We start from the raw sequence: 13,538 nt of genomic DNA, 5'->3' as shown, positions 1-13,538 counted from the left end.
AAAGCAGATTCATGGTCCATGTGCGCCACTTGCCAGATACCGTAGCTCTTTATCTAGAAGAGCTAACGACGGTTTGCTTACGCAGTTTTCTGGTTCCCGTGCCATTTTTTCCGCTTCGAGGATCATACGGGTATGATCATCTTTGTGCCTGTACATTCCGACCGTGCTTTCGAACTGCGCATGGCAGCCACACCTACTGACGTGCTGAGCCAAAAAACCTTCATTGCCATTGCGTACATTGCGTGCGTGCTCGCGCAGGCGCTCATTTAGGCATCTCCCAGTCTGCCCGATGTAACACGCATCACAAGATAGCGGAATTCTATAAACTACCTTCGTGTCACATCTGACAAACTGGGTTTTATGCCTGACAGTGCAAGATTGTTTGGGCTTATTGTTTACACATGTCATTTTGGCTAGCTGAGAGAGCTTGTAAGGTGCCGAAAAAACGACTTTTACGCCCATGCGCTGACCGAGCTTTTTCATCTTGTGAGATAGCTGGTGCTTGTAAGGGATTACCGCGACTTTGTCGCGTTTGCTTTTGTCTCTGTGATCAGTGCTCTCTGTACTTCTGGGCTTTTTCTTCTTTTTTATTGTTTCTGCCACAGAAATGAAAAGCGAATCCGGGTAGCCAGCTTCTTTTAGACGCTCAACTTGATTTTGGAAGCTTGTTTTCATCATATGGAAACATGATCGGTCCAGGGCATTAGTGAAGCAGGAGTTCACTATGCCCCTCTTAACCAACTTGCTATGCGCTGGTTTAAAAGGCAAAAGCGGTTTCATAGCGCGAGGCTCATACGTCCAGCATGTGTGATTTACGGTGAACATAAGTCTCATGTCTAGGAAGCGAATAGAGTTGTTCACTGGGAGTTCATGGGTCAGTACGAGTGGACTCAAGCAGTCACTAAAAGCTTCAATGACATCAGATGACAACCCAGTTACTCTAGCAGACTCACACTTAAAAACCACCAGGTAGTCGTCGACGAACCTGAAAATTCTCACGACTTCTTGACAACTCAGCCGCTCTTTCAAGTTCCCGTCGAACTTCGCAAGCAACAAATCGCTCAGAATCGGTGCAATCGAAGATCCTATTGAAACACCATTTTGATAAACATCACCGTTCCATTCTACATAGGTAGAGGTCAGATAGGTAGCTAGCAGGTCAAGAAAACTGCTAACACTGACACCAGCTGCATTCTGGAACGTTACGTGGCCCATTAGATCAACACATTCTTCTATGCATGAATACAAAGCGTCACGAGGGAGAGAATAATATAAATCTTTGATATCTATGGAAAAAGCACTCAAAGTGTAGTGAGAATACTCTTTGAAGAATTCAGTGACCTGCCTTGAATTCCTGACTAGAAAGGGATCATTAATCGCTAAAAGTTTCAACTTTTTCTGCAAAAACAACCCTAAGGCTTTTTGCCAAGAGCCCTTCTCTGTAACGATGACACGAAATGGCACATCGACTTTGTGTGTCTTTGCCGAAAAAAACATCTCTAGGGCCAACTTCTCACCTTTTTCTACCTTTCTTGCTACTTCAGACAGGTTAAGCTGAGTGCACAGTTTTTTCGCCTTAGATTTGACTTTAACCAGGTCAATACCACTGCACTTTTGGAAGACGGATGTGACCGCACTTACAGCTTTCTTCAGGTACAGGTCTTTGTTGAGGACAGCGAAGCCTCCCTCCTTGTCCGAAGGCACCACGCACAGTTCGTTGTCTCGGAGATATGAAATTGTCTTGCTTAAAGGTAGACTACTTGCGGACGGCTTAACTTGCTGCAGCACATCTACTCCTTCAGACACGCACCTGTTACAGTCCTCTTGTGGAGCAAGGCATGAAACACGTCTCACTATGGCCAGAAGATCCGGTGCGGTGTACTTCTTGTCTACGGCATATACTTGGGGCCTAAGCTCAACGTCCGCCGCACGAAGTCTGGAAGAACTACGTCACCGCACGTGTGCACAACACCTTGTGGACTGTGACACCAGTGGACTGCTTGAGTCCACTCGTACTGACCCATGAACTCCCAGTGAACAACTCTATTCGCTTCCTAGACATGAGACTTATGTTCACCGTAAATCACACATGCTGGACGTATGAGCCTCGCGCTATGAAACCGCTTTTGCCTTTTAAACCAGCGCATAGCAAGTTGGTTAAGAGGGGCATAGTGAACTCCTGCTTCACTAATGCCCTGGACCGATCATGTTTCCATATGATGAAAACAAGCTTCCAAAATCAAGTTGAGCGTCTAAAAGAAGCTGGCTACCCGGATTCGCTTTTCATTTCTGTGGCAGAAACAATAAAAAAGAAGAAAAAGCCCAGAAGTAGAGAGAGCACTGATCACAGAGACAAAAGCAAACGCGACAAAGTCGCGGTAATCCCTTACAAGCACCAGCTATCTCACAAGATGAAAAAGCTCGGTCAGCGCATGGGCGTAAAAGTCGTTTTTTTCGGCACCTTACAAGCTCTCTCAGCTAGCCAAAATGACATGTGTAAACAATAAGCCCAAACAATCTTGCACTGTCAGGCATAAAACCCAGTTTGTCAGATGTGACACGAAGGTAGTTTATAGAATTCCGCTATCTTGTGATGCGTGTTACATCGGGCAGACTGGGAGATGCCTAAATGAGCGCCTGCGCGAGCACGCACGCAATGTACGCAATGGCAATGAAGGTTTTTTGGCTCAGCACGTCAGTAGGTGTGGCTGCCATGCGCAGTTCGAAAGCACGGTCGGAATGTACAGGCACAAAGATGATCATACCCGTATGATCCTCGAAGCGGAAAAAATGGCACGGGAACCAGAAAACTGCGTAAGCAAACCGTCGTTAGCTCTTCTAGATAAAGAGCTACGGTATCTGGCAAGTGGCGCACATGGACCATGAATCTGCTTTTATCAAACGTTCAAGTTTTGTTGATGTAGGACGTATACATCGAGGTAAGTCTCATTCTGTCATGTTAGAGATGAATAATGGTCCACATGCACTCCGAAATGAAGCCGTACGCGCTATCGATGTTCTGCGGCGTGGACTACGAATCATACGATTGTTGTTTTGATATGGCATGCTTACAGTAGCAGCCGTGTACTTTCGTGAACAAACGTTTGCGGCGTGCGAAAAAAAGATTATACGGCCATGGCACTGCTTCCTGAGAAGGTTAGAGTCAAGTGCTCCGTGCCGCTGGAGAATCACCCGCCGATTAAGACGCGAGGCAGCTAGCTGAGCTTCAACCACTGTGAAGCAAGATGAACTGCTCGCCTCGTTTTTTCGGCTCTCGCGTCATGCTTGCAGTCTCTTTTTATGATATCGACTTGACAGGCGTATAAAACCTGTTGCGTGAACGCGGCTACAAAATCGCACAAAGTCAGAAGGTGGTTACTTCAAGGTTGCAATTGCAAAGCATGTATTAAGTGCCAGTTATATTTAGCGGCTTAAATATATATCACCCTAATAAAGTGACAAAAACAAAGCAAACCTCCAGAACGATGTCAAAGCTTGCTGCAAATGCACAGACGTCCATTCCGGCGTGATAAAGCAGCCTTCCTGACGCATGAAATGCAGGCGCTGTACTTCTGACGATGTGCCGAGTTCAGTTGAATTCAACCAACCGCGCAATGCTAACGGTATAACGCGAATGTGAACGTTCAACAACGACGGGTAGGTCTCACGAACACGGGGAATCAAAACACAAACTTGCTTCACCTACAACCGTAACTGGACTTTAACAATACGAGAAGACAGCGAGTAATCATTAATGTAGTCGCTGCGTGCATGCGCCGCGTTACTTACCGATTCAGGTAGTCGGAACGAACGAAAGCGATGAACTCAGACAGCCAAAATAGAAGGCGAGACAGCGCTGTCAGCTATCCATGCTTGCCGCCTTTATTTCTCGTACGACATGCCCGGGAAACGATTCAGTTTAACACGTGAATCGTGTGCCTTGTCTGCACTGTTGTGGCTGGCCACTAAACCGCAATACTTCGGACCACGCTTGCGCTTCCGCGGGGTCGCTTCTGCCATCGCGGAAATGCGCCGCTTCGCACAGCAAGCCTCTCGGTTCAACGTACCCAGCTGACGGCTCCACAGTTACCCGCACCGAGAGAAGAACACGTGCGCTACCGCTACCGTGAAAGGGGCTGAGTCGGCCGCGCAGAAGGTTCAGAGCTTTCCGACAGAGCCGCAGCGCGGCTGGCGCGGCGCTGTCGTCGCGCCGCAAACTTGAGCTTGGGTTCCCTATACACACGTCGATCATGAATCACCAACTCGCCCAATCGTCCACCTTGAAAAAGAGGCAACAGATGGTGAGCGGAAGGACCAATGGCCGATAATTATGTCTTATGTGAATACGGTGAGTAGCAATTTTTAAAATGTGGCTCACAGGTACGGAGTGCCTGTCATATTTTTCTGCATCCAAAAAGCTGTGCCCCGCAACAACGGCAGCTCTAACACTGGCTGCCAAAGAAGGCACACCAACGGTTACACTCAGTGTCCCACAGCCGTGTATAGACAGCTCCGGCTAAGTGGTCTGGCAACGGTGGACCAAGAGACGGTTGTTGTGTCACGCCGAAGCCCAGCATGAGTGTGTTTTGATGTTGTATGCACGTGCATAGTATCTATTTGCCCGTACATAGTCAACCCCCGTTCATTTATTGCTTCATTTGTGAACAAGGCCACCGTACGGGAGCCGAAACGTCTTTATTTTTAAGCGTTTTTGGTTGGCATCTTCTTACTTTTGACCACATAGATGAAACAATACACAGAATTAACACCAAAACACAGTGCTGATTCACATGGCAGTATCTGCTCTAATTTTAACATAGCAGGTACAAAATAGGGGCACCTGAAGGGCAATCACGCTTGTTCTATGCGCTGACTGTACCCTGCCAAGACAGACACTGCAGTGACTGTTGAGGTAGGTCCGTTGATGATGACAGTTGTCCAGTGAATATTTAGACTAAAATAATGAAAGCATGGTCCCATATGTGTACCAGCTGCAGCCTTTAGTCAGGGTGGAATTAAAGTCAAATTGATGTAAGTCTACGCATCTCGCATAGCACTAGATGCTTTTGCTCACTTAGACAAGACATGGAGCGTATACTTGCTCAAGAATACGTCGCTTCCCATTCATGCACAAGTGCATTGAAAGTTCCTCACACCGAGAAGATTGCTTTTAAGCCACCTGAAGTGAAGAGCCACTCACCGCCTTCATGAGGGTGAAGACCAGGCGTGGATCTTTGTTGGCACCACTGCTGATGTTGAGGATAGCCATGTGGTTGGCCTGCATGCCAATGAAGCGAATGCGGTCCTCCTCTGCGATGCGGAGCAAGTTCTGCGTCTGCACCATCAAGTCTGTGCCCAGAAACAAGCAAGGTGAGCTCCAGTCATTTGGTGACAAAAGCTACAGATTCATCATGATTCTTGGTCAGCTACTGCACCAGGCAATTACCTTCTCTGGTGGTACGTCTTAGCATGTCAAGTATTGCATTTTTTTTAGGGGGTGTGTAAATATCAAAATTTTCGGATACGAATACACAGCTTCGAATACAAATCGAATACCGAATAATCAAGACAGGTAATTTTTTTTCTAACAGTAATCTTTTATTTTACTACATACTTATGTTGAAAACAGTACACTTGTATGCTATCACCACAAAATCTGTTATTACACAAAAGAATATCTGTACTTGCCAGTAAGTGCATGACTGTGCTATATTTAGTGGAAATTGTGACTTAACGGCTTAGGCTCAATTCACATGTTGACCAAACTTTCTCCCTCCTTTTCTTTATATGCACTCTATTAGAAAAACAAACAACAAAAATAACAGCGCTTGCACCCGCCTTGATGAATTAGCGGCTGTCATGAATAAGGAGAGGACGTATGGACGACGAAGACGACGAAGTAGGAGGAGAAGCACGTGGAACAGGCCCGAGCGCATGCATGGCAGCACACGGCTCGATGCGCGTGACACGAGCCGTAAACGAAGGCAGCAGTTGGATGAGCTGGCATTGTTTGCGTGGCTACTGGAGAAGAAGGTCGCATTGGCAGCTACGTTCTGTGACGGTGGCACTCCGTGGCGTGGCCGTTGACCTCGACGACGCTCGGGCGAGGCTCCTCGGAGGTGCTGCAGCACCTTGCGGCAGTTCCGGACGCACCAGCAGCAGTCCCCCTTCAAACTTCGGCCAGCAACAATCCCCGGGATGCCACGTCATCATGTACAGCAGAGGCCCAGCTCGTACTTAGGCCTAAGCGACAGAGACGCCTTGCCACGTCAGTGACCGCAAAGAGGCTTACGGCAGCGTGGCTAACCGTCATGTATCGGAGCGACGATTGAAGAGGATCGTCGGCTACATCGACTGCAGATCCAACACCACGGAGGCTGGACTTATGGCGTTTGACGGAACCAAGTAACAGTGTTCCATTCAGACTACGATTCGACGGCAAGGCCTACGTGGCCAGACAGACTCTATACTCGGGGACAACTTTCTGTGGCAATGCAGCCAAGGCCACAAAGCTGAACCACGCCGTTTCGTCAGTGTCGCTGCACAGCTCAAAGTAGCTCCACAAAACAATAAAACGTTTTTTGTGCGTAACCTAATTTATTATAAATGTGCAGTTATAATTTTTAGCTGCTCACTGATAATGCCAGAAAATTATTAGTGATATTATGTGAAATAGCGTGAACTTATATTTTACATTTTTGGAGGTTTTTTTAGTTGCCGCGTTCCCCAGTGGCGTCGCATTGGCTCTCTTCCTTCACCATCATCCCCATCCTTCAGAAAAAAAAAAAAGGGCCTCCACGTCGCCTGTGCCTTCTTCCTCCGGTTGCTCGCCAATTGGCTCGCCGCACAGGATATTCAAGAAGCTTGAGTACCAGAAGCTGTCCGAACAAACCAAGCAAGTGGTCTGCAACGTGTACGCCCAAGTGAGACTGACGCAACCGGGACTCTCCGTCGCTTCCGTGTTTCGTTCGGTTAACCAGCTTACAGGCGTGAGCGAGCGTACTGTCGCACGGCTCAAGGCGGATGTTTTAAAGGGTACCCTGAAGTCCCCGAAGCGTAAAAGGCTTCGTTTCGCCGCTGAATCACCCAGCAAAAGTTACTGGAAAGACAAGAGTGCAGAGGTACGATAGTTTTACCCTGTCTGCTCTTCCCCGGAAAGTACATCAGTACTACATTCGCAACGAGGCGCCAACGGCAGAAAAGATCATCAGCGAGGTAATCGGCGACACCGACATGGGCTACCGAAGCAGCTGAGTGTCAGAACGATGCGCAGGCTTCTGAATGACATTGAATTTGAATTTCGGAAGCGAACACGTAACTGTGCACTGCTGGAAAGGGACGACATCAGCGTTTGGCGGCGGAAATATCTGCGGACCATTCGAGAAATGCGAAAGGAGAAACGGTACGTACAGTTACTGTTTCGATTTGTTGGACAGAGATTTAAATGTCAATGTCAATTAAAACACAAATGCCGCATGTAAAAATTCAGAGTTGAAAGAGTGGAAAGAGGAAATAACGATGGAAGGTTCTCGTACCGCTAAATATTTAATTTTTAATTCACCCATCCTCATACATGTTGCCGTACATCTTCATTTGCATTTTTTATGGCTTGCTTCTGCATCTGTTGCTCTTATTTGTATTTTGCCTGTTATTCTGGTTAAGCAAGCGAAGGCACAAGTACGTATCGACGTGTTCTAATGAAGTGTGGATAGCTCTGAATGAAGGTATTTTGTTGTTCATGTGAGTAGGTACCTTCTGCGAACATTTTTTTATTTTTGTATTTTCCAGTACCACCCAAAAACTGCGGGTAGCTGCCTGCCCGGTAGAATGATATTAGATGCACATCATAAATTTCTTTTGTCTCAAATGACGTTAAAAACAGAAACCTGGCAAATTTTTTCCTTGCTTTCGCAGGGCTATATACTACCTTGACGAGATTTAGGTGAATGCTGGGCACACCAAGGAAAAGGTGTGGGAGGACGCCACTGTGTCGTCACGTGAGGACGCCTTCTGCAAGGGTCTCACAACTGGGCTTCGTGCACCGAGCGGCAAAGGTGGTCGGCTCATTGTGCTCCATGCTGGAAGCGAGAACGGCTTCGTGGATGGGGTATCTCTCGTTTTCCGGGCAAAAAAGAGTGTTACCAGTGACTACCAAAGTGAAATGGATGGCCGACGCTTTGAGAGAAGGTTCAAAGAACAACCTTTACCAAACATTGAGTCATGGAGCGTAATTGTCAGGGACAATGCTTCATACCATAGTGTTCAGCTCGAAAAGTTGCCCTCGACGTCGTCGCGCAAGGCCGAGATTCAGTCTTGGTTGACTCAAAAAAACATCCCGTGGTCTAATAACCAGTTGAAGCTCGAGCTCATTCAGCTGGTTAACCAAAACAAGCACCGTTTTTCTGGATACCGGATTGATGCCCTGGCCAAGGTTGCTGGTCATGACATTGTTCGGCTTCCTCCTCACCATTGTGAATTCAACCCAATTGAAATGGTATGGAGCCAGGTCAAGGTGTATATTGCAGCCAACAACAGGTCGTTCACTCTTGCTGGAGTTAAAGAACTTCTGGACGAAGCCATTGCCCTTGTGACTCCAGAAAACTGGGCGCGCGACTGCGCTAATGTGGTGCGTCTTGAAGAGGAGGCCTGGGAGCGGGATGGTACAATCGAAAGCACGCTCGACAGCATCATAATTACTCTGGGATCAGACTCCAGCAGTTGCAGTGACAGTAGTGTCAGTGAATTGAGTGGTATAAAGGAACTCTGATGAACCAGGTGTGCGCTTGCTCATGTGATGCTGATTGTTTGTGAGATGCTATGTATTCCTTTTTGAGGTGAGAAGTATGCTCTGTCATTCTAAAAAACAGGGCGCGCAAACAAGGACACAGGAAGGAAGTCAAGGCACCACAAACGCCGACTAACAAGTGACGATGTGCACTATGCGCTTACGTGATTCTGGTTGCATGCAGCACCAAGCAATCATTTAGTATGTTTGTTGTCAGCCTGTGAATTAGTCTTTTGATTGTCAGTTGTGCGTGACATTTGTACTTCACACATAAAACGGCACCTGAGGAGAGCAAGCAGTGCTGAGTGGTGCATCACATATCTTGTTTCACCCGAAAAAAATGGTAGCAAAATTTTGATTACAACCCAAGAGACTGTAAACAGCCTTTCCAAATAGCTGTTACGGGTGGATGAAGAGACAAGACTGGATGAATTATTATAGCTCAAGAGCTGCGAGATGGAAGTGAATTCCAGAAATTCATTGTCTCATCATTTGTAACTGTTTCATTCATCTGGCAAAAAAATACCACCATCAGTTACACTACGTACGTGGATAATAATTAGTATCCACTTGCTCATGTTTTGTTTGTCTTTTCGATTGCACATGTTAATTGCATGATAAGTAAATGGGCACGTTGAGCACGAATGCTTTTTCAAGTGCGTTTTTACGGGGCCAAATGACGAGGTCCTAACTCTTTCATTACCACGCCTATTCAATTCGATCACCGGTGATCGATGCTTTGAATCGTCGATTTTGGCACGTTGAATTTGTTTCTCGCGCACCTAGCCCCTCCTACCAGTACGTCCAGCCACTGCACTTTCAGAATCAATTTGAATTTGCCCGTTTTGGCAAGTTGGTGATTTTTGATAAACCTTTGCTCGAACCAATGTGCGTATGTTGGGAAAATGCGCTTGGCTGACGAACTTGAGAGAAATGTGTGCCACTCGTGGCTATGCTTCAGTAACATCAAAGTTCTGTAAACAAAACTTTTCCAAGTCAAATACCAAAGTGTGGTGTCAGCTTCGCAATCTGAGAGTGTTCAGCGGTAATAATTGCCTGAAATTTATGCCAGCTATTCACTGCATGGAGAGCTGCTGTTTGGAGTTGAGGAAGGTTTATTCTAACAAAAATTATTTCAGAAGGTCCGCCGCATGTATAAAGTGTGGAGGTGGCTTTTTCAGCCAGTTTCCAACAGCTTTGGTTTCGCTTCTATTATTATATCCGACACAGGGCCGCATCCCGTGTCGGTGGTCGCTCCAATGGCGTCGTCGTCACGTGCGCTGTGAGCAACTATCTTGCAACTGCACCTGCATTTTGTGACAACGAGCTTTGAGTACAAACATGACAGCACCTCAGCTTCAAGCTCTGATGGCAACGATGTTGCGCGTCAGCCTCTTTCATCTGCAGCCGTCCAGGGGTTGGTTTCGCTTACGGCCTCCAGTGTTCTCCTTCGCCTCGCGTGCGTAGCTGCTGACCTTTGTGCACATTCTTAGAGCTACTCTGGTTACGTGTGAGGTCCACACGTCCATGGGACGCGATATGTGCTGGCGCCGGCTGCATAGCTTCTCCTCATGACAAGAAGGCCGCCGGAGCACATCTTGGCTCCGCTACAGAGCGGCGCGAGACGTTTTAGGACTGCGCGCGATTTTGTTCTTTGTTTTTCAATATATCTACAAAATACAAATAAATATGCTTGGGTGCATATTTTGGAACGCCAACCTATGCGGAGAGGGGTCCCTAATGGAAAGAGGCGACGCCAGACGAACTGGTGAAGTTGATTGCCTATCTGATTTACATAGGTGTTGTTCACATCGCGGGCATCCATCTATATATTGGAACACCAGCAGGCTATTCTCGTAAAAAAACAAAAATTTTACATGAAAAGTGCATGAGTGCACCTGCGTCTCACGAAAACCAGGAAACACTTCACCGCATTGCACGAGCAATGAAGCAGTACCTCGATTCAGATTTTCTTGTCCATGTTAATGGAAACATTGTGTAGAACATTTATTATTTTTTATACTATTCCTGGGTCATTGATCTTCAAAATGTACATTCTGAATTTTATTTGTTTTGAGTGTTTTGCATATATAGTGTTCTTTATTGCTCTGTTTATCAGCTGGCAACAAAAAGTTACACTTTCAATTTTTTATACATTCCACAATATTTTTGTTGCTTTACAACTTATATTTTTTTGGAAAGGCCATTTCATTATGGATAATTTGGTACGCTGCAGTGCGTGCTGGAGTACTTTTCAAACTGGCAAAAGCTTTCTTCCTGAGACATACGAAAAATAACCATTTTCTCACGGTAACGAAAGAGTTAAGAGAATACGCGCAGTAATGTGCGCGTCTTCATGAAGTTTTTACTCTATCTACATTGTAGTCAGGTACTTCATATAAGTGCTCACGGAGTCATAAGTGTTTCGTTGAAAATACACGGCTGTCTGGCTTTGATAGATTAAGTTGGCTTGAAAGAAGGGGACACAGTATTAAAGGTTTATTCCTGTGACTGGTGTGCGTGTGTGTGTGCATTACTACTTGAGCGACATTTAGATTTTAGCCAGCCGATTATGCAGGAATTATATAACAAAACACCTTGTTTTAGCTGCTGCAATTTTTCACGTGGCACAATTTATTCCTCCTGACAAATACTCGCCGTGTCCAGATTTAAAACTGTCTGCAACAGGCCGTGGTAGCCCTGTGTGTTCAAGGAGTTTCCTTGTTGGTTCAGGAATAGTGTGTGTGAATACCGGCCACAGCCACGAAAATCGAAATTGTAATGTGGAGAGAAGAGGGATGGTGTAATTACCAGGCTGAGTATGGTTCAGAATGCTGGCGTTGGACAAAGTTAGCTAATGAAATGTGCTTTACGATGTCAGGAACCAATTATTGCTGGCGAAATGTGACCATTTATTTTTCGACTTTAGAATCAGTGCTAACTGTGTAGATGTTCAGAAAGCATGACATTTTATAGACGTGCAGGGGTTTACATGCCTTCCTGTTCTAAGTAAGTAACCTAACAAGTGCAACATACGATTGTTAACCTGAGGCGTACATAACCGGCGCCATGCAGTATCGTGAGAAATGACCGCATGCCAGTACGGTTTTAATGAAGGAGACAGAAACGGGCAGCGGTTGGTATTGAGCACAGGATTCGTGGGTTCTGCAGCGGCGTGAGGTCGCCGCTATACGTTTTCTGAGCCGCGGAGCGTGTGGGCAGTGGGCCACCGACGCCTTTTGATGCCGGCGTAACTCAACGCGATCCAAACTGAATTTCACTTCGCGCCGCAGGATGTGCGAGCTGCTCTTCGGTATACCGCGCTATCTAAGCACGCTACACGCGTCAGTTTTCAGCTCTAGATGAGTTTACATATCAGTGCATGCCCTAAAAACTGCCGTGCTGAAAATATTCCCGCCATTTCTGACGACACGGAGTGACACAGACAAATTAAGCGTAAGGAACGAAACGCCAATATGCCTGCACGCCCGGTAATCGTGGTTCAACGCAATCAACCAAGGAGCACATGCAAAGAAATGAACTGCAGGAAATACGCATCTGTCACGCCGAAACTGAAACCGAAACAAGTTCATCGGGGGGTACTTTGGCGCAGTAACACACAGCAGTTAGCTCCGCCCCCGTAGCTTTCCCTTCATTGCCACAGAAAGTTGTCCCCGAGTATAGTAACGATGCTAGTCGGATGTTTGGAAGTAGGGAAAATTGTGTTTGTTTATTTTTGCATATTTCTTTAGTGTTTATAAGATTTTCACTGTTAGTTGTTTTGAGTGTTTTCTTATAGTTTTCCTGTGTGCAATTAAACCATGTTTGCTTTGCCAACCTGCGCCTTCTCAATCTATCTCCAAAACACACACGCCTCCGAGATCCGAGACGGCGGCTGTGGCATCATACTAGTGAGTACGAAGGTGCTGGTTTGTTTCCTTCCCAGCTGCATTAATCCTGGTCAAATGTAACAGTGCCCATTAAAGAACCCCAGGTGGTCACAACTGACCAGGATTACTCCACTATCATCGTCATATTGGGTTTTGGGAGTTTTGGCACTACAACCCCCCGAACTTAATGTTTTTGTTATTTTTATATACACTTTCGCCCCTGTTATCACCGGTCGACACTCTAAGGCAAACGGGAGTATCTACAGCGTCTATCAGCCACACAACGATCATCATCGGGGTTGCGTGCCTTTCTTTTCTCGAAAACTGTGCTGGCTACTTTCCTATCACGAACGCTATGTCATGCTGATAGCCACATGTCGTTCATGATCGGGAAGCACCGGGCGCGCGGTGATAACGCAAGGAAAGCCTGCAAGATAGGTGACATTATTGTTGGGTGGCAAAAAGACGCCCTGAATACGCCTTTTTTTTTTGTTGGAGTTTACGGAGCCGCAACTCCTGCTCAAAATGCGGTGTCGGCGACGAGCACGTTATTTCGCCACTTCGAGGACCGCCTTCATGCACTCGCTGCTGCCGGCAGTAAACTGATGCTGGTGAAAGAGCGAGATAGGCAAGATCGCACGAACGACATGCCTGGGTGAGATGCACGTTCGATGGATTCTAAAGGCTGTCAGGAACGCAGCGTAACTAGGCTGTATATTCATCGCCTGACATGCGCCACAGCTAGCTAGAAAGAAATATATGTTACGATGCCAATGACGCCGCAGTAAAGGTTACCGAAAGTGCCCACTAGTAGCATTAACATCGAATCATTTCAGAACTATGCCAAGTATAATGGCTGACAT

At 46.5% G+C, this 13,538-nt stretch overlaps 1 protein-coding gene across 1 annotated transcript in view; it reads right to left on the bottom strand.

Annotated features, from left to right (window-relative positions):
* Positions 1-13,538, bottom strand: part of LOC119395595 (uncharacterized) — a 319,487-nt gene that overhangs the window by 201,883 nt on the left and 104,066 nt on the right. The window contains exon 7 of the mRNA XM_037662574.2: positions 5,201-5,349. Within this exon, the coding sequence (XP_037518502.1) occupies positions 5,201-5,349 (149 nt within the window). The remainder of the gene's footprint in view (positions 1-5,200; positions 5,350-13,538) is intronic.

The sequence above is a fragment of the Rhipicephalus sanguineus genome, chromosome 6 (assembly GCF_013339695.2).
Source record: "Rhipicephalus sanguineus isolate Rsan-2018 chromosome 6, BIME_Rsan_1.4, whole genome shotgun sequence".
Taxonomy (NCBI): Eukaryota; Metazoa; Arthropoda; class Arachnida; order Ixodida; family Ixodidae; genus Rhipicephalus; species Rhipicephalus sanguineus.
Note: the sequence above shows the minus strand (reverse complement) of the source record. Positions and strands in the feature narration are given on the sequence as shown.